Source organism: Pagrus pagrus (genome assembly GCF_965226575.1).
Source record: "Pagrus pagrus genome assembly, chromosome: 9".
Classification (NCBI taxonomy): Eukaryota; Metazoa; Chordata; class Actinopteri; order Spariformes; family Sparidae; genus Pagrus; species Pagrus pagrus.
Window position 1 is genome coordinate 7,622,553 of NC_140193.1, and position 22,432 is coordinate 7,644,984.

Consider the following 22,432-nt stretch of genomic DNA (forward strand, 5'->3'; position numbering starts at 1 on the left):
AAAAAATCAAGCGAGCCGGAGTAAGAAGGGAGAAACAGATCGAACGAGACTGAGAGTCCAAAATGAGGAATCGAAGATGAGGAGGAGGAGGAGATGAGAGGAAAAAAGAGGGGGCAAGGAAAGGGAAAGAAAGTGGACAGAGACAAATGGCCATGGGAAATGGCTGGTGCAGGAGAGCCCGCCTATGAGACAGCCCTCTCAGCAGCCCTAACACAGACTGATAGGCCCACCGGGCTGCGCTGTACCGCTCCGGTCTATTCCATTTCTGTCTGATTCTTCCCTTATTCTAAGGAAGAAAAAATCACATTTAAAGCCATATCAGGCCTACCTAACACAAAAAAATGTGGTATTAAAACAATATCGTGTCTCTGAAAGCATGAACGCTCCAGGCCTATTTGTTCTTTATTGTGAGTAGTTTCATTTTATTATTACAGTTGTATTTAAAATTGAGCTCCTGGGGGGCATTTAAAAATCATTAAAACATTTTAATTAAAAAATTTTCCCAATGCGATCTCATCTTTTGAACTTGGTGTGCAGTGTTTCCCACAGAATGGCTGTGTCAGAATCACAAGTAGCCTAAAAACCACACATTCAGGTTTTTGTCCACCTATGATTCCCATGTGGATAAAGCTTGTTGTCAATTACGTAGATGACCAAAACCAACTTGCACCGAACGATGTTGCAACAGCAGGATGCACTTACAACTGAGGACGAGTGGTGTGATACCAGAGAGCGTCTGTCTCTCTGCCTGCAACGCAAAGCAAAAATAAAAGTATAAAATGCTAAAATGGGTCGTCAGATATACTTGGGCAGCAGTTAATCAGTTAATATACCTGCGCAGCCTGTTCAGGTAAAGTCTATGTGTGGGAAACACTAGTGTGACACCAAATTATGAGGATTTCTTGCTTTCTGGCTTCCACAAAAAGACAAGCACAGGTACCAAACATTGCTGCACTGTTCTCTATTCACTCCTTAGGCTGACTCCAATCAGTATTTTTCAGTATTTAAACAAAGTTTATGTCTTTTATCAATCTCAGAACCCAAAGGCTATCGCCCGATGACAATTTAGCCTCCAGGGACAATGGCCAATGTTTCACAGCTTCTGGTATAGCCAGCGGAAATCCAGGCAAGACTTTATCTTCCAGTCCTATTAGCAACTTGAGACGCAAGAATGGAGTTGGAGTTGAGACATTGCTCTTAATTTCTCTGCATATAAATACATATACATTTAAATAAGCCAATAATACCCATCAAACAAAAGCCAATGGGCTCCACCTCTTTTGCTCTCCACATGGATTGTTTACCCGTATGCAAGCAAAACCAGATCAAACGTAATTGGTCAACATTTCTTGGACTTCAAAAGGAAACCAGCACGCTTCCAATAACCAAATCTTGTCCCTTGACTACAGATTCTGTATTCATATGCAGATATCTGTTTATAGAGATTACACTTTATTTAGATCATAAAATACTCAAAGTGCTAAAATTACTACATTTTGACTCTGTTCTCTCCCTTTCAAAAAGCATGCGTCTGATAATCCTGTGTGTGCAGAGATGTTCAGGACAATTTCAGATGTAACTGTCTATGCATATGATCTGCACAATAGTAAAAGAGTGCAGGGATTTTCCTGTTAAAGACGAACAATGAGTAGATGGGTGATTACTGCAGGTGCGGCAAAGAGACTTATAAGTTAAGCGGGAGGGAGTGGAATAGAAAATAAAGACAGAGAGGGGTACAAGGAGGAATACGGAGACCATTGTAAACTGTCCATGTATGCGGTCAGGTAAGTGAGTGCTACTGTCGCCATCCCACAATCCCATTACTTTCCCAATAAAGCTTTGGCAGTCCAGTGATTACCTCAAGAAATCGAGAGAGAGGAAGAATCTTAATAGAAATGGGATCAGGGCTTTTTTTTTTTTCGTGTGAACTCAAACCCTTCCTCATCTCTCTCCCTCCATGCTGCTTCCTCAGGTGATGTCTCCAGGCACTGACCAGGTAATGCACCGTAATGGAGTACACGTGTGGGCGCCGGTGGCCTAATGGAGAGGGGTCGTGGCAGAAAGGGGAGTGCCTGTCGGGCTGCCTGATTGAAACTGATGGGCCAAGGTAAGAGGGCCACAGAGTACGGCCACCCAACATGGCCCTCCCTGTCTCATCAAACAGACACACACATGAACACACACACACACGCCCACCTCAGAGTCCATTATTCAATTTGGCCCTTCTAATGACCAGCGAATTAGGCTGCCAGAAGCGATTTGCCTTCTGAGCCCTACTGCTGGACGTACATGCTTTTCTCCACTCTGCATATTAAGAGGCAGCCATTCACACGCTGACAGCCAATAAGCCTCGTCCAATCAGTGAAGTTAGCTGGATGAGCTCGGATGAGGAAGGCATCTGAGACAACAAATGCTTGATAAAAACGGGGTATTTGAAGCGCTGGAAGTACGGTACCCCCCCTCTTAGAACAAATAGTCTACATGATTTGTATCTAAGAATCAAACATCCACTTCATAGATGTGTGGTTCATATCACAGAACGCAAATATGGCATTAAAAATATGATTTGTTCTATCATCAAACTGCTTTTCCCCCACAATAATGAGCACAGAAAACACTTGGCTAAAACTAGAGATGTTCTGACTCCATTTTCTTCTTCCAAATAACGATTCTGATACCTGAAGTCTGCCAAAAATAAATAAATAACTGCTGCAGACTACTAACTGTGAAGGAATTCTTGAGAACTGTTCAACTCAAAACCTGGATGTGTGCTGAAACATTTATTGAAGCTTGATCGAGGATAGGAGGCATTATCATTACAAGTGAGAACACTGTATTGTGCCAGACTAATTCTGAAAGCCACTTCCTGTCCTGCACGAGGAATATTTAACCCTTACCAGTCCCACAATACTTGCTAATGGTCCACATAAGGTCACTCTTCACTCATCCATGCAGATGTAAGGACTCTGTTGGGTGGTGATCTTATGAGTATACACATATGCATGCTGTTGATGGATGTTGGCTGCTTGTGGAGTAAAAAACTCAGAAGCTGAAGAAGCAGGGTCCCGTTTCCAATATATAAATTATATGGTATTGGATCCTTGAACAGACTTGGCAAAAAAGCCCCGAATCAATACTTTCTATAAAATGAAAAACAGACGCTTGTTTTAGGACAAAATACACTCTGATTCAAGGCCTATTTGATAAAATTCCATTACGTCACAGTTAGGATTTCCTTAATTTTTATTTTCAAACATAAATAATTAAATAAATACCACAGCCTTAGTTTTAAACATGGGCAGTAAAAGACTTGGCAACCAGTTCCTCAGGAATTTTTATCAGTCGAACGCTGCTGACTGGGTGTTGTTTACCTCAGCTCTGCCATGCATACTGTGCTCAATCTTGCATCATATCTGACAGTGACAGAGCTATACTGCATTTATTTAAAATGTTATACAGCATCGAATAATATGCAAATGTTGATCTGTAGGCTAGCTGACAAGAGTACCGGAAACAACACATTGGTCTTATTCACGATGAAGACGTATCACTGTGCATATAGATACGTTTCGAGGATGGCTGTTGAATCTAAAGAAGCGTTTTTTGCTTCTTCCTCCTTTTCTGTCGATTTCCTGCCGATTCTTAAGTCTCTTATTGCATTCAGCCTCGCAACAATCCTAAAAAAGATCGCCAAAAATCCCGTCATGCTCATTCTGAACCACGGATTGTATGCATGGACTGGCTTTGTCTCTCATGTACACTCTTGCTCTGTGCAGTGAAAAACTGTCCCCTCCCTCCTTTATAGATTCCTTAGGTGCAGGTTTCAGCTTTAATAATAATAAAACTCCTCTACTTTTGCTTTCTTCCATCTTTTTCAAGGTTGTTGGGTGGCTGCCTCTCCTCTTTTCACTAGGAGCTGTAAAATCTATTTGACAGCTCTGATTTATGACACAACATAGGCACCGGGTGCCTGTGGGGGGAAAAGCGAGTATGTTTGAGTGTGTTTGGAAGTGTGTGAATGTGCGAGTGTGGGTCGCTGTGAGCATGGCCGGCCCACAGAGGACCACCACTGCTGTGCTCAATGCTCAAGCACCCAACAGAGCACGCAGGTAGGAAACTCCTGAAGACCCGCACGTGCACATATATATCCAGATACACCTGTGATCTCATGCACGCACATGCTGAAGTGGCATTAAGAGCTATGCCAACTTGGCAGCAGTCTGACAACATAAAATTTCATATGATGTTAAAGTTTCATGATTGAGCTGATTTTCAGTCCCCTTATAGCTATATTTCTACTGTAGTTTGTAAAAAATAACAATTTTAAAACAATAAAACGCTTTCTTTCCCTGGAAAAACGTATTTTTGACTGTGAAAATTCACATGAACGCCCCCCTCAAGTCGAAACAACACTTTGGAAAGTCAGAGAAAATTTTGGTACACGAGTCGCCGAGTTGAAGTCATATGATGCTGAAACATGGCAGACAAAAGTAAACACTGGGTTGATGGTAACATGCATGTTTGTGAAATATATTTCATGGCATACATGGTCCGTCAACGTGATGTTTAAATGCTCTGAGCAATAAAATGCAAAACATCGTCCACGTGTCTCCCACATTCCGACTTCAACATCTTCCGAACTCGTGAAGTGGGACTAAACGCTTCTTTCGTTGCCTTTTGGATTTATCTTTAGTTTTCTTGGATTATTCTTTGTTTGACTTGTTTTCACCTGGACTTTCCGGCCGCCTTTAGTTATTTGTGTTCTTTCCGTTTCACCTCCGTTAAGTTTATTGAAGTTACCTTTTGCTATTATATCCCTGTTGTATTGTGCCCTGTGGTTGAGTCCCTTTTTACATAACAACATCTAGTGTAGCAAATTTTTTTACAGGAGTTTGAAAGTACAGTATGCTACAGAGCATTTGTAACCTCCTGCTGTGCTCTTTTTCTTTCAATGTAGCTGTTTACTTAAATTTGGAAGTGTTTTTGTCAGTTCTTTCCCTCTGCCTTCCTCTGTCCATCTAACCCAGCACACAATCCTCCCCTCCGTCCTCCTGTTCTCCTCGCCTCAGTGCCCCGGGTGCTCACAGCTTACACCGTTTGTCACATTCAAGGCCGGGTTAGCCGCACTGGGATCCTGCTCCGCAATGAGAGGGATGTGCACATGCTCGAACGTTTTTTGGGTGGGTATGTATGGGGGTGGGGGAAGTCTGAAAATAAATGCAGTGCAAGGACATGAATGTAGATTTGTGTGCGCCTGCACCTGTGACACTGTCATCTCGGAGCTGAATTTCACACCTTGTGGCTTCGCTATTGTCAGGCAGAGAGGAACGGTTGATGGACAGCAGGGTGAGGACAAAGCGAGGAACCTCCACTGGATAAAAAAGGTCGAGACGGCTGACAGAGGGAGGGAGAAAGTGTTCATACACCCCAAGAAGACAAATGTCAGAGGTGGGAGCGGAGATGATGTGGGAGGACAGATGAACAGTTCAAGACGGAGCAGAATAACAGTGAGGGCTACACTATCTTACAAAAAAGCAATATGAACTGCGATTGAATCTTTCCTTGGTAAGAGTTGAAAAGAATCTGTATCCACGGATTTGCACGCAACAAATTTGGTTGGGAGAATCTGATTTTCATCTCCACATGTCCTGTACTATTACCTCGAAAGAAATTCCCCTCCACCACTAACATGAAAGCGGTGGAGTAACTAGCTGCAACAGCAAAACATTTCAATATCCATATCCACTCGAGTCTACACCCACATGAATCTATACTAATGAGGTTTATCTCTGCGGTGATAAAAGGAACCGACACAAATCCCTGCATACATCTCCAGGGCCATGAAGTGTCTCTCCGCCAGCTAAACACACCTCGGTGGTTTGTGCGTTCTCGCTACAATGGTTTTTTTCCCCTCCGTCAGTCTGTTACAGTCATTAGTGGCGTGCTAATCAAGGCTAATTACATTGAGACAGGCAGACACAACTCATTTCTTATCAAGAGGCATTGCTGCTGTGTTTGTGGTGCATGGAAATGTTGCACCACTAAATAAAACACCGCTTATAATCAACAGCTTCTTTGCTGTTAGGTAAATGAATGCAACCATGTTTTCTGTTTGATTGTCATTGTTGCTGTTGTTAAATTTTAATCGGTCTGTCTGAGCTTTTAAAGAGGCTGTAAACCAATATTTTGTGTCGACACAAGCAGCGGCTTACATTATGATGAAGGGACGGAAAACAGCAAAATCAATTTAGAAAGTATGGAAATTATGATTTCTTTGTTGTGTGAATATGCAAATAAGTGAGTAATTGAAGACGTTAATGAAGGAAAGGAAAGAACAGGAGGGTTTGGCAGGGAGGAAAGAGGGAAGATGTGTGAAAGAGAGGAAGGATGTGAGGTTATCTGAGAGGAGAAAATGTGAAAACAGAGTCTCGTTGTAGGCAAAGTCTCTTCCAGGGCGATGGATTGTAAGCGTCAGGTGGTGCAGATCCCCCTCTCTGCCCCCCTATTCAAGTTACAAAAGCTCATTTTGGAGATTCTGCTGGCATGGCAGAAAAGGCCTCTGTTCCCCATTTTCCATATTTCATATACGGCCCATTGGAAAGCATCGTCTGCAAGTGTCATGGCTTGGCACATTTATGAGAGATGCATTGAAGAACTTATCATTTGGAAGATATGCTTAAGTTCAGCATTTTGTAAGTGAATGTGCAGCGTAAGAAAATTCACTTATAAATTATGATCAGCTACACACCATCGATACAGCATGTACAACTACAGGTTTGTGCCACAGAGCTGCAGATGAAACTAAAGATAATAATAGCACATTTTATTTAAAGCTATGTAAATAACTTTTTTATATAAAAAAAAACAAACAAAACAAAACTATAAGATTAATCAAAAAGGAAGGTATGAAAATATTAGGACAGGGCAAACCAGAGACTATATACAGAGGAGGATATACGTTAACTGTAAGCCCTACATCTTCTCATCAGCTAAGTAGCGATGTACTTCAGCCAAATAATTAGGTGCTTCATTAAAAATATTCAGGTTATTACATAAAGTTACGTGAAAGTCTTAGTATGATCCAAATGTGCACAATGCTAAAGTATAGTGTGTGTGTTGTGTTTAAAATTGTCATTCTAAAGAAGCACAGACACGTTTGTGTTCAGCACTGCAGTTTGAATTAATGGTTGACCCTGGCTGACCCCTGTATCGACATGCTGAAGTGTCCTTGTGGAAAACACTTATCCACACTTCATGGTCTACCCAGTCTGTGCTTCAGCTGACACTGCCCTCACTCACAAGGAAGCGAGCAAAGAGATTTTGTTGAGTCAGTGTCACATTATTCCTCTGATGATTGTCTTAAGTAAGCATGTGACCTCGTCTCTCACAGCTAGCATTAGGTGCTAGCGCGCCAGGCACTAAAGCTAAAGTGCTAAGCAACTTATCAGGAGGCTTCCAGCGTGGGGCATTAAAGCTGACTGAGAGAGCGAGTACATCAACATTGGCCCAAAGTCCTGCTTAGTCATCGCTTCTCTCAGTATGGTTGAAAAAGTGCCACTTTCATTCCCATGTTGATAAGGGAGAGTGAAAGGGCCGGAAACAGACCTGTGTAATGCTGATGGACGTAGTCAGTCTCTGAGTGAGCGGGGCTCAAGTGCGAATCGGGGGGCTAGAAATGCAGCATCAGCAGCCGTGGATTTACTTGGATGAATGGACTCGGCTCGTCGAGGAAGGTGTGGGGGGGAGAGTGGAGGGCGGTGGGTGTCAAAGCAAGTGGCTGAGACATGGCTAATACTGCCAGTGAGCTGTGGCCACCTAAGTAATTACTACCTTTGCTGTTAGGCTAATCCCCAGAGCAGAGCAGCAAACTCAGGAGAGAAAAGCTTAGAGTATTTCAGTGTGGGGCTCCCGTCACCCGACTTCAATCGCATGGAGACACGGACCTGTCTCACTCAGAGAGAGAGGGGAGGGAGAGATCATCGCATTTATTTGACTCTATATTCAACAGATAAATAATTCTGATACTCAAAGAACTTCCTGCGAGGAGGGCAAAGCAGATTGGGCATATCTGATTATTATTTTATTATTTTAAGAACTTTTTAGTGCTTCCATCAAGCATTTAATGTGAATAAAAATGAGTTGCTGAAATATGAGCGAGAGTCCCGTAATGAAAATGCAGAAGACAGATTTGTGAGCTGGCCTCTCTTAAGTTAATTAACTTTTTTTTTTTATTACGCTCAAACAAGAGTGAAGTTCTTAATGTTTTCTGACGATGCATCCCACTAGCCTACAGGGTTTTTTAATACTTTGTAGTAAGGATGCAAGATCTTACATACATTTAAAGAGCATCTACATAGATGCATATACATGAGCCTGCGAGTTAACCCTTTCATGCATGGATTCTTAAAGCCTACAGGTTAAGATGCATATACATACAGCAACTCTAATGGTCACAGTTGGATGTTTCATGTCAATGAAGGCCAAAATGCGGGGGAAAAAAAAAAAAATGATGGTGTTTCTGGTTTGTTTACATCAGAAATGTTTCTAAATATATCAGTAAATTAGATCTTTATGTTTATTCATGATAATATAAGAAAAATAAAATGCTAGATTATAATCCATAACTTTAATTATAGGTGACTACAGTTATTTTTCGTTTAATTTAGTCTTTATTCAACCAGGTTCGTCCCACTGAGATTACAAATCTCTTTTACGAGGGAGACCTGGCCAAGAATGTCGGCAACACAGAGTTATAACAATTGGACTGGACTCAATGGATTTCACCGTAGTATTAAAATTGTTCAGTGGTATAATATTCTATAAAGTTTAACTTCTTTCTTTAGCTGGTGCCGAAAACCTTAAAGCTTTCCTTCCCCATTCAGTTTGGACTTCATGCATGAAATGTCAAGAGAACGAAGAATGCGATTTCCATATTTCAAGTGTAAAACAGAAGATAAGTAAATAAGAGGTTTGCCAAGAATGGCTTTATAAATAAAAATGTACCTGTGACTGAGGCGCTGTGCACCTGAAGCAGACTAATTCACTTACAAGTATAACACACAACGATGAGAACAACAGTTTGTAATGAATCTCAGAGCCCCATGAGGACAATGAGCAGAAGCATTCATACACAACTTCTTCATAATCAATAACAGGCAAAAAGGGTAACCTTCACCGATTTCTTTTTAACACAGAAAGAAAAGTAAGACTTGTTTCTGTAGTAAAATCCAAATAATAGTTTAACAGAGAACTAAGTACCCTTGCTTGTATACAGTATATATTTAATACTTGGGAAATGTATCGTTGGTAATTTTTTCAAACAAAAACATAAATACAAGAAATTTAGACACAAAACATTTCTCAGATGAAACACTAGTACTGTATTACAGGATTAGTTATCATTAAAAAGAATAATAATTTATGTCACATGCTAACTTATTTTTTTTGGATCAGCAGTTACTCTGGTCAAGTATGATGTCTTCTGTAACAACTGCTGCTACACATTATTATGTGATACAATGTTGATTAAGGCACATGTTTGATGGATGTGCAAGAGGAAGAAAAAGTGCATTTGATTTTAAAATAAAAACAACTTCGAAATGCAATGAATGAAACTTCCATGCAAGTAAAACAACTAAAACACAGAATATAAACTACACTATTTGCTCATTTAAAACCTTCTGTATAGGTTTAATAGCCTCAAATTTCATACTGTGAAGAATTTAACACTGTAACTGTACGGCACCATCTGTGTTTGTACACCGAAACAAGGACAGATTCCACAGCAGTCTGCTGACGCTGTTAACAACTTCAAACTTGACAGACAAGGAAAACAAACGGTTTATTACAGCTGCTGCTCAGCTCCGCTCTTCCTCTCCTGAACATTACAAAGTCTACAACGAGCCAGCTCAGCATCACTCTGCGTGTATGAACTGCTGCCGTGAGGGTTTACCTTTGCGTTCGGAGCGTTTCTTGCGCCTCCTCTTGAACCTGCGTCGGATCAGGCAGTAATAGGAGCCCACGTTCTGCGCGCCGTTGGTCAGAAGGGCCATGACTTGGTCACGACTGACTAACACTGTTGTGAAAACAGCTAAAACAGCCTCTCTAACAACACTAGACTAACCTGCGCCTGATAAAACTTCAGCAACACATGGTCTACCTGTCTGTCACCTGCCTGCCAGTGCTCTCACGCTCGTCCCGTCTGTGCTGCCGAGCTAATGATATTCACAACTCCACACACCTGCAGCGTTTCTTTGTTTCTACTTTAGTCCGTCCCTTGTATCCGAACTCTCTTTCCCTCCCTCCCTTTCCTCCTCCTCCTCTCGCTGTTTCTCTCCTCTGTTGACTCCATCTCCACCCTATCAGTAGTCGGGGAGGAGAGGCGATGGAGTGTAGTGTGAAAAAAAGAAGGAGGGGACTAGCGGAGGAGGGAGACTCTTTCATATGTTTGTGAATTAAACTACTCAAACACTTTAATCCTCTCTCAAATAAACGGACGTCTCCAAGAAGCAAAAACATCCTCAGAATCCCATCAGTGAAAACAAACGTGTGCACTAAATACAACTTCAATATGCTCTCTCACACACAATATTCAAACATGCTGATAAAGCTTGTTTCAGAGCAAATAAATGTTCTTGTTGCGCGCAGTTTAAGTCTAAAATCAACATTTACATTTCTTGTTTTTTCTTCCCTCTATACCTAGAAGATGCTCAGGAGTGTAAAGATGAGAGCCAACTCAGAAAGAAACCCTCTGCCTTCCTCTAGTGGTAATATTTTGTAATTACATCTCTGAAGGTCCCCAAAAAAACATCTTCCAAGCACCGAGGGCCCACTTATGATTAAAATGATGTTGATGATCCAAGTTGAAAGTCATATTTCAACCAGTATCCAAAAAAAAGTCTATATGAGGCCAGAGGACAAAGACAGGAGGACAAAGGGGAAAAGAAAAGTGACCAAAACAACAGAAATGGAAAAAAGTAGAGAGAAAAAAACAACTCACCTTTGGCTCGGGTGGGATGTCTGTGATCGGAAAAACCTGATGGAGACCAAGAGAAGAAGAAGATGTTCCAAGTAAGTAAACAGCAGAGACTCTGGCCGCCTGTAAAAGATCTGGAGTACTGACAGTTCACGTCGATGTGAGTTAGTGGTTAGACACAGATGAAGTGAAGGTGCACACACTAGATTCATGTTCCATTAGTACTGGTTATCCAGCCAGGTTTCCACATCAGGAAACCAGGCAACTGTCTGAAAACACTAGTGTTTCTTGACGGTCAGAGCTGTTGTTTGCAGTAATTGAATTCAGGTCTTTCCACTGTGGGAGACTGGATCCATTAATTTAGCTGGAAAATAATTATATCTGATTTTAATTAATTCATTGCCATATAATTTGAGTGTTTCTGTGCTTCCCCGTGAGCACTGCATTTGGAAAACACAAGGCTCTTATTAAGAAATTACTTATTATTAAAAAAACATATGACTAAATGCGACTTAAATGTGTTTCCTGGAAAATAAACAGGCTGAAGGTTAACAAAAGGCCTCGAACATACAGTATAACCCACATTATATATGTCTCAGAAGAGAAGAAAACATGTTCATGGACTTGATTAAAGGCACCACAATCTGTGACATGAAGCAATAATGGTGATGAAGGTACATTTTGTGGGTTGAATATCCTGAATATCTTCTAGTTGGGTCACATTTTCTTTCTGTTGTCTTCTTGCTTGCTTCCCCTCAATTTATATTTGTTTAACCTGATGGTGTCATGGCTCTGGTTTTTGGTTTAGTTGTTTCCTGTTATATTTTGGTATATTCATCCTCGTGTGTCATGATTTCTTTCCACTTCCTGCCTGTGTACTTGTGTACTGAAGCCTGTGTTTTCCCCTCACTCTTCTTTGTTTCACTATCCTGTCTTCCCGCCCTGTTTCACCTGTGTTTGCTGCCTGGGTCCTCCTGTTAGACTGGTTCTGTTCTTTGTTTTGCTTTTTGGTTTGTACTTACTTTAGTTTTTGCTTGTGGATTACTCATGTTTTTGTTAGCAGCCTTTTCGCCTGCCTTATGTTGCTTGAATTTTGGATTTTGGACATAAGCTTTCATCAAAGCTCGCTTTTGGTTTTCACCTGCCTGCCTCTGTGCTCTGCATTTGGGTCCTCTTTTGCCAGACTTGACGGACGGTTGGTGGTTTCAAACATTGAACATATGTATTATATTCAACAGGGTTCATTGCATGTATTTATTGTAATCGTAGGATTGTAATGTATGGTTGAGTATTTTCTATATTTTTTTTTAGTTTGTAGGCACATGACCTGTCAGGTGACCAATCTGTACAGGTGCTTGTAATGTGTGCATCTCCACTGATGAAGGGCCTGTTACCGCAACGTCACACAAAGGTTATACATGTTCACTGGAGCATTTGCTAGCATGCAGACTCTCAGCACCTTTACTCAACATGTTTGGGTGGTGCATACTTGTGTACATTTTCTGTATATCCTGCGCAATCCCCTCATATTCTCATCGTACTCGTATCGTATGTCAACAGTGACAAGTTTTCCTTGTTTTGGCTTTGCTTTAGCACTCTGGATTTTAAATGAAACCATGACTAGGAGTTTTGGAAACATTAAGGATAGTAGACGAAGGTGTCTTTATCCACACTGTGGCAACCAAAGTGTTTTTAAAGCACCGGTCACTGTTTCTGTTCTGTTATCATCAACACACCAACTTCAGAAGCATCAGTGACCATGAACAAATGAATAAGTAAGAAACACAGTTGACTCACTGCAATGTATAGTGGAGCAAAGTCTATTACACTTTTCCACAAGAAGTCTCCAAGAGATTCAAGAGGTGGCAATTGAAAAACTACTTGAAGCCCAAAAAATGCCAACTAGATATAACAGTTAATCTACAGGCCGATGTGAAAAAAAATAAATAAAACAAAATCCCTTAAAGCTCCACAGCTCTCTGTGGTAGATACAGCTGCTGGGGATAGAGATGATAGTAAAGGAATAAGAGACGAGGAGGGAGAGAAGAAATAGAGCCATAAAAGCTTGGGAAGAGTAAAGGAAGTGTGAGGGAGGATATAGAGAAAAACCCCTGAGTGAGAGAGTAAGATAAAGGATGAGGCGAAAACAGGCCAGAGATGTGGTAATGAAGAGTGGGAGATGAAGTTGTATGAAGTGAGGAAAGGTAAGATGAGGTGACGAGTTGGGCAAAATAAAACTGAAGAGCTGTAATAATCCAAAAGAAGGATCTGTTACATTTGGGGTCTCTTAAGGTCAACGAGGCTCCTCAACAGCTTCCTCCTGATGCTCGATGAAAATCTGAGCTGTAGCGATATCAACCCAACTGCCGAATAAATACTGACAATGTTTCTGCAAAAAACGTTTATGTTAAAACTTCACATTTCTTTATGTTGCAACATGTTTCTTTAGATTCCATTTTTCATTTTTAAGTTGTGAAAACGCTGTGTTTGTGGCCTGGTTAGGTTTAGACACAAAAAACACTTGGTTAGGGTTGGGAAAAGATCATGTTTTGGCTTGCACTGTAAAAATACCTGCTTTGAGCACCAGAAACACAGCGGAAGATGTCCCGACTTCTTGTCAAATGTCTGTTTTTTGTAATCACAAAAATTCTCAGCGGTCTCCCTGTGGTTCCACGCTTACAAATATTGAAACACAAGCTCTTACTGTGGTCACTGGCTTGGCAGCCCTTCTGACATTGCTCCACTGCCATCCCCTCCACCACCCGATATGAAAGTCAGGTTACAAACATGTAATGCGAACGTGATATGATACGTTTTGTAGTGACATCAACATGGTACGTAGCCTATGACACGTAGAAATGTGGATGGCTCAGTGGTTTGAGGAAATGTGAAACGTGAACAATTTATTTTGGTGAGTGGGCTAAAGAAAATTAGTTGATTTTAGTAATCAATTAATTGTTTCAGTCATTTATAAGCAACAAAGTCAAACATTTGCTGGTTACAGCTTCTTAAATGTGAGGCTTTGCTGCTTCTCTTAGTAAATGAAGAGTCTTTGGACTCTGGGTGAAACAATTTGAAGACGTCACTTTGGGCTCTGGGAACTTGTGATGAGCATTTTCAAAATCTCTTGACATTTTATAGACTAAACAAATAGTTGTTTAATCGTGAAAATAATCGTTAGTTGCAGCTCTAATGTAAAATGTTCCTAAATAGCAAATCAAAAGGATTTGGAGTAGAAGTTTGCCGATCAAGCACACAAAGTTAAACTGAGCAGAATAAGAGAGAGAAAGATGTTGCAACAGAAACAAAACAAGACAACAACCGAGAGGCAGTCGCACAGGGAGAAAAATAAAAAAATAAAAACTGTGGAATGAAAAAGAGAGCCAGCCAAAAGATTCAGGATAAGAGTTGTGGGGCACAGACGTCAGCCTGAGAACGGAGATGATGAACTGAAATAAAATCCAGACGCAAATTCATTCATGCTTCTGTGTACAAGCCAACGATAACTCCAGCTGGCCAAGTCTCACCACAACTGCCTTGGCTGGGTGACCGCTATTTGTTTTGCTTTGTTTGCTGAAGGGGAGACGACTCAGTCCACTTCCCTCTGTATTCTAATTCATAGAGACTGCACGAGCTGCAGACGTGGGAGAGCAGAGTCGGTGCGTGCCCCATCAGAGGCACATTTTGTTCCACTGCTTTCTCTCTCTTGGCATTTTCAACACATACTGACTGGACAACAGTAAAGAGAGCTGCGGTCGCCGAGCCAATACTTTGTGGTCATCCAGCCTGAATTTAAAGTCGTTCCAGACTCCGAAATAACAGCCTCAACTCCTGGTGGCCTTTTGCAGCGGTTTTGACAGAGAAACACAACCATTGACAAAAACAACCTCTTACACAGTTTCGCAGAAAGGCAATCCAGGCTACTGCGGTGAGCCCATCTGTTGGCTCATACGGTAGATGTACTCACAGTCAACTAAAAAGCACAAAGCTCTAAAAATAGACTCAGTGGAACAGTTTTTATTCTTTTTTTTTCTTTTTTCAAGCCTTTCCAAAGCTGTTCATGTGAATATTTACGTCAGTACCAGGGATGCAGACTTCCAAGAGCTCCATCAGTTATTCAATTACAAATTCAACTGGGCCAGATTTTAAAACCGAGACATGTAGATGGGCCAGATATGTTCAGCAGCCTATTCGAAATGGTTTTCATTGTCAATTCTATATTTCAGTGTTGACAGAGAGATTGATCAAGCATAGCGTTTGTGAGTGTCACAGTGCCAGATGTTTTGAAAAGCTACTAAGCGATGTCAGAACTGCTTCACATGAGAAAACATGGATTTGTGATAGACACCTGACTCATACATCTTGCTTGATCAGTGCTGCACATGTGCAACTCTCAACAGAGATGAGTGAGATGGCTACACTTGTTAGCTACTTCCATCATTAGCTCTGGAAAAAAAAATTATGTGTTACTGATCAGGTTGTAGAAAAGACAAAAACAAAAGGATTAAAAAAAAAAACCCCTGTAAAGGGTCAAAATAATGTTTGATATAAACATTACATCAGTATTATTCCGCCGAACAAACTGTTGCAAAATGTCAGATTTTGTTGCTAATTTTTGATTTACTGGTTGGGCAAAGAGATGGACAGGATACAGGAGGAAGATAAAGAAGAAACGAGAAATTAATGATAAAGGAATTAAAGAACTGGAAAAGTCAAGACCTGGGACAGTGACAGACTTTGTGGTTCGTTCACTATTTTCAGAGCTGGTGTGCCACGACAGCAGATCGGTCGATCGGTCGATATTCTTAAAAATACACAGAATATATACATGAACGCTTGATCCCAATGATCCCTCAAATGTTGTTATCAAACATTTGTTAGAAAGATACGTAACAGATGACAGATATTTTACAGTAGCCTACAATAACCTTTATTGTCCTAAATGGCATCAGTGCGCTGAAAGAGCAGACTTCACATTTATTAATTAGAAATTACCACAAGCATATTTTTCTGCATTATTATGTCTAAAAATTGCATCTCGAACAACATATGAGCCCATACCGATATAACTGTGATAGGCCAATATCGGCTGATAATATCGGCCAGCCTATAAAACGGTCGAGCTCTACAAAAAAGATCTGGATATTGAATTTTTTTAAAATCACCAAAATGGAGCCAAATGGTCAACCTGATGGTTTCAGCAGTTATGTTGGCCTATGTGTGCAGCTTAACATCAATTTCCATGATTTAATGTCTTCTGGATCCAGTCTAGTGAGGTATATGATATGAGAATGTAGTGACTTATATATACATCAGATCTATAGATGTGTGTGTGTGTGAAACACCATATCAGATTTACTGTCTGTATGCTGGGCCACCCTGGGATGCTTCTGGGCCAGATGTGGCCCGAGGGCTGCCAATGAAAAGGCTGCAGCTCAATCATGCTTACTAGTAGTGACAGGAGACTTTACTTCCTAATATTGTTCAACTACCACAAAAATATTGAGGGAAAAACTCTCTGTAGTAATACTGTAATAATGTATAACCAAACTGCAGCAATAGGAGACACTTCAAAAGGGGTCAGGTGTCAAATAAGGCAGCCTCATTAAACCGATATGTTGACGCTCTCACTTTTACAATGCGCAAACAAGACCCTTCAGCTACACAGCGCTCAGTGCTCATTAGTATTTAAAAGGAGCCCTCATTAAAATCAAGTAACACAAACCAAAATCTATCCATCTAACAGGCTATTTCAAAGCAAAAAACAAAACTAACAAGCTGAAGAACTAACGAACATCTGGAGAGGAATATACAAACAAGGAGGCGAACCTCAGGATGTTGCTTCAGCTGCATGTCAGAGCAGTTATCTCAGTGGAGAAACACCTACAGACCTTGCATGTTGACGTGTCCTGCGATGCCTGAATACCTTAACATGAAGGCAGATGAAAAATGTCCAGGCGGGAGAAGAGTTTCATTGCCTTGTGAGGAAGCCACGTTCCTAAAGCAACACCCACTGAACCTCATCTTGTGCACAGAGTTTGGCAGGAGAGAGAGAGAGAGGGAGGGAGGGAGGGAGTGATTGTGTGTGCGAGATTAGTTGAGACAGAAGGGGAGAGCCTCTGAGAGCTTTCGGGAGTTGAATGTAAGTGTAGTGTGTGTGTGGTGTGGTCATATTAGCGTCTAATAGCGGCGGACCTCCTCTCAGGTCTTTGAAGGCTGGAGTAGGGTGCAGAGTGTGGATGGAGAGAGATGCAGGGGGCTTTGGTTAACTCAAAGTGACCAGCGGAGAGAGTAAAAAGCCATCTGAGACCAGGCCGGACAAAAAATTAATTCAGAGTGGTTGATTATGAAAGAGAAGGATTATGAAAGAGACAGACATCCAGTCAACTGCGCATGAAAAGAGGAGTGCGTGACTGTAACCCTCGCCTTAAGCCAAAAACTAGGCCAGTGGCTCGGTAACCACTGGCCACACACACACTCCACACACACACACACTAACACACACACAGGCGAGCCAGGGTCCTGATAGACATTAAATGCCACCCCTCCCCGTGACCTAGCTTTCTCTCACACATACATACACACACACAAAGGGGCACAATTTTAATTAATCCATCATTTAATTAAAAGTGTGTGTGTGTGTGTGTGTGTGTGTGTGTGTGTGTGTGATTGTGCTGTGATTTATTGAGCGTGTGTGTGTGTGTGTGATGTGCTGTGATTTATTGAGCGTGTGTGTGTCTGTGTGTGTGTGTATTGTTCTTTCCCCAATGCAACCCTGTGAATGTCTGGCAGTGTTTTTGTTGTACCAACACTCGTCCAGCAGAGGGCGGCACCGCCACAAGATGATCAAACATTATATGCAGTATGTGCAGAGTGATTAAGTGTTTTTCATTTTGCCTGCATACTTCCAATTCAATTCAAAGTATAGGTGCTGTAAATGCTCACGTGTTATTCTGCTCCATCCTTGAATCTCGATGAAGTTCAGATCTGAATGTATGTGTCTATGCTGTGTGCATTGTCCAGTTCCCACATGTGAATTTGTGAAAAGTGTAAAAATGAGTTGAGTAGGCATAAGTGAGAGCAAAGGTGGTGACAAAGGGGACACATCCGATCAAGCACTCTCGTCACAAAACTTTACACACTAAGATGAAGAGAGTGAAAGGGTTTTAGAACGGCTGCCAGCGCTCTAAAAACTTCACACTGTGCAGGCAGTCTTATCTTTGAAATAAGCCAAACACCTACCCTCAAACTCAATGATTTAAACTGTGAGTTAACTGAAGTGAGCCGTCTCCTGTCTGGAATATTTTTTTTTCACAGGATATAAGCAAAGATTTTAGTAAAATCTGATACCTTCAAGGGTTTGTTCGAAGGTATTTGGCTGTATTTCCAGTGTGGCTCTGTGGTTTCCCTGCAGAACTTTTCTGTATTCAGATCCATGTTCTGTGCACCATTTTCAGGGAAAACATTGTGATGCTGAATTGAGACATCCTGAGAAGTCTATGATGCATTTTTCAGTGCTGAAAGCTTTGAGGCGATGGGTAGAATTCACAATGACCAGTGTCGATACGTTTCTTGTCATATTTGCAGTTTTGTGGGTTGCCAAAACAATTTTGGTTGCATGAGGTGTAAGGAGGGGCATGGTCTCTAAAAACTAGTGTTGTCACAATAATGGGAATTTCTAGCTTCGATACAACACCATGAAGAATATAATTTCAATACCACAGGTATTTGAGACAACATTGAGGGCATACAATTTTAGATTGTTAGTGCAGTTGATCGATACTTTGGAAAATGAGCATTGAAACAGTTTCAAATTTTCACAATCTTCAGTATGTTTATCAATAAATTGATATTTTTGACAATGCTACTAGAACCCACCACGACATCACCCACTGGTTTGTGGATTATGTTTTGAAGCCTCAAGTTTAGCATTACGGCCGTCGCCCATCTTGGTTTTTTGGAATAAGAAGAGACCATATTGGAGAGAGGCTGGAGCTAGGTAGGACATCCTGATAGGGTCTGGCTAAGGACCCCGAGGACACGCTGTGGTAGTGACGGCCTGTAGCAGACCCTTTTACCCTAAATGGCAGCATTATTTACAAAATAAACATCATGCTACATTGAAGAAGACTTGAAACAAGTGGTGTAGATCATAACCTCATCAGGAAACTGTTTACTGTGGTAATAAGTAATGTGAGAAGTAGGGTAATTTTCTCATAAACATCCGGACATATTTTTGAAACCAGTGGAGTCGCCCCCTGCTGGCCATTAGAAAGAATGCCGGTTTTAGGCACTATCGCATCAGCTTTAGTTTTCAGATCCAAAAGCTCCATCAATATCTTATAAGGTAATTTGTTTAACCTTACAATGATACATTTCAAGGTTTAGCAATTGGCTTAAACACAATTGTCAATGAGGGAAGCCAGTGAGGGATTGTGCCCTTGAAACTGCAATAAAGACGCCTACTGTTGATTGGGGCAATGAAGAAGGGGCTGGAATCTGCAGGAGACAATGTGAACCTCATGCCCTCCTGATGAAGCTTCCTACTGGCAGGTGAAGAAGCAGCTGGTGGCTCCACATGTATCACAGGAGCCACATGGCCTCGACACCCTCGCCAACAGTGAGAGGTAGCAGTGACAAAAACTGCATTGCATGTGAAACATCCTCTCCGAATCAAGGGAGAGAATAGGGGAAATGTCGAGAGTATAACTAAACTTCTTCTGCCAAAATGTGAGCACAGACAGTCTTTGGGGTATTTGCCAGATAGCACCGAGCTGTAGTGTATTCTATGTGGTGTTATGGACGAACATAAATATTGTGAGGACGCGAACAGCACTCACTGTCACAGAAAGCAAGGCCAAACAAGACGGGGGTTGCCTTCACCACAAAAACAGCCTAATGTGAGGGAAAACACACGGACACACAACCATCCAAGAACTATCTATAAACACATCAGACTGCCAAAATACTCTAGTGACTTCTAACAGCTTAAAAAAAAATCTGATTATCCACTTTTTTTTAGAAACCTCACTGCTGCTACTTTTTACTGTTTCTCTAAACAGGAGCCTGCTTCTGTTCTCTATAAGACGGCCTGTAAATAGGAATGACTTAATTCTTCCTATGGGAGTTCCCTTAAGTTCCCAAGCCGACCATCGGCTCCCACTACTGGGTGTGGTCCCCTCCTTAACCAGCCGCCGGCTCTCCGCCTGGGACAGATCTGCTCCGCTGCTTGTGGCTTTGGGTTCTTGGCTGGGCCTTGACCACCAGTTATGTGTGTGTACGTATATGCCTTTGTGCATGTGCGACGTAAGCCTGAAGAGAACAATGGACGGCTCTGTGTTAGCTCCTCTGGCAAGATACACACCTGAAGGGCAAAGCCAAGAGGCTGTAACAAAGTAAGGGCAGCAGACTTTGAGCCACACTGCAGGTCTTTATGACTGTTTATGAAGTGATACAGTCAAGTGATATGGTTTCACTGCGGGCTTGGCAATGTATCAGTATTATTTTTGTTACTGTGATACAAGACTTTATATGGTCTTAGATTTTACACACCATCAAGTGTTGTCTTTTCCTGGTTTAATGGCTGCATTACAGTAAAGTGATGTAATTTTCTGAACCTACTGGACTGTTCTACTTGTCCTAATAATTGCCTTTACCCACTGAGGCCCAATCCCAATGCACCCCTTGCCCCTACCACTTGGCCGAGGTGAGGGGGTCATGATTCGTGTTGGGATAGAGAGGCAGGGTGAAGTGTTAGGGCTACATGGAGGTTTTTCAGAGGTACAATTCAAACCAAGGGTTAAGAGACCTCTCTGATATTTCAATGTATTATGGTCCTTTTTCTCTATATCAAGTATAAAACAATCACTACTACTTTGATACAAGCCCCCAGGAAGAGTGGCAGGCTTTGAAACCAGCTTTCTTAGTGACAAAACCATGTAATTACAACGTCACGTAATGCGCTTGGGCCCAAGAAGACTTTTTCCCATGAGCTTACACTGTAAAAAAAAAGCGGCTGTAAAATGGTGGATACATTTTCTGAGCGTTACAACCCTGCGAAATGACTCGTTTCACTGTCATAAGTTGAGCCACTGGGTCCAATAAAATTGAAAATAATAATTTCTATTCAAGTTAGCCAGACACTACACCAGAAGTTAGCTGGCTTTAGTGCGCCTGCTCTATGGGCCCCATAACACGAGTCATTGTATATCTGGAAAGTCCTCCGATGCTGTATCCAGGTGTTAATGTAACGTCCTTGCTTTGCTGATGTCTCAGTAGCTAATACGCTGGCTAACGTTGCTGATTTGTGCATGACAGTCCTACATTTTGACATGTTTCAATGTTGTATTACCCCCATTTGATAGCATATGAAGCCCGAAAGCACACTTCTGTCCAGCAGCAGATAAATGACATTGTGATAATGCCTGGATTGCCACAGTAACACAAGAGAAATAAACACAGCTGAAGATGGTTGAGTCTGTTTACATAAATGCCATTGATGACAACTGATGATGTGCAAGGTTCTTGAAGGGCTGCCCCATTTCATAGGGGGAGATTTAAAACCTTTTGTATCTTTGTTCTGAGGGGCACTCGAAAATGAGGCGTAGGGGTAAAAATTGATAGATATTGAGGTATTTGGTCATAAATATTGTAATATTTGACTGTATTGCCAAGTCCTAGAATTTTAGAAGTATTTTTGAAGAAATATCAAGATACATTTTGTGCATCACAATATAGCCTAAATATACCGCAATTTTATTTTAAGGCCATATCACCCAGCTGTAGTTTAACCTACATTAGCAATATAAAGCGGCAAGATTTGTCTATACACAGACCTCCAGGCATCAGATCCCCTCTAACTCCAACAGTGTGCTTCTTCAGTCTTCTTTGAGTTTCCTTTGAACAACTGGAGGTGCTCTCCTGAATACAAATCAAGCTGAGCTATTTTGATATTGTATGAATTCACTTGTCAGGATTTTCCTCGTGTCAACTCTGGCTCAGTGGAGCTCCAGCGAGCAACATTTTGACAACGATCTCAGGGAAATCCTTCAAGGTTTGCACATCGTCATGGCAACATGGTCAAAATCCATCCGAGCTGGGCTTTCACGTTCCAGTTGCAGGATGTGAATTTGGATATATTTAATGTGGAACCTTTTATTTTGTTTTTTTGGCTGATAAATCAGGTCACAGGTTCAGGGAAAACAATAATTGAGATTGTGTCTGTTAGAGTGTGAAAGTGACACATTCCTGAGCCAGAACACGTCAACACAAATTACCTGACATTGTTATTCAGAGCAGCTGACAATGAGCAGTGTTTTCTTTCAAGGATGCTTGAGGAGGTTTTAATAGTAAACTGACGTTGTGATAAACGCAGTGGGACTGGCAGTATCCCAGCATACTGTGTGTTTATTATGAGTTGCTCATAATCTACAACAGAATTTCTCTCCTGCTCCCCGT

At 41.4% G+C, this 22,432-nt stretch overlaps 1 protein-coding gene across 2 annotated transcripts in view; it reads right to left on the reverse strand.

The window, feature by feature from the left end:
- The window catches only part of adarb1b (adenosine deaminase RNA specific B1b), a 128,715-nt gene that overhangs the window by 37,621 nt on the left and 68,662 nt on the right, over positions 1–22,432 (reverse strand). Inside the window, exon 3 of one of the 2 annotated variants that reach the window (XM_084362964.1) lies at positions 11,000–11,035. Coding sequence is in view for 1 of the 2 variants with exons in the window: in XM_084362963.1 (XP_084219089.1) it covers positions 9,953–10,052 (100 nt within the window). In the remaining variant the exon portion in view is untranslated. Of the gene's footprint in view, positions 1–9,952; positions 10,238–10,999; positions 11,036–22,432 lie in introns of those variants that run through there. The other variant, XM_084362963.1, reaches the window with a different exon arrangement.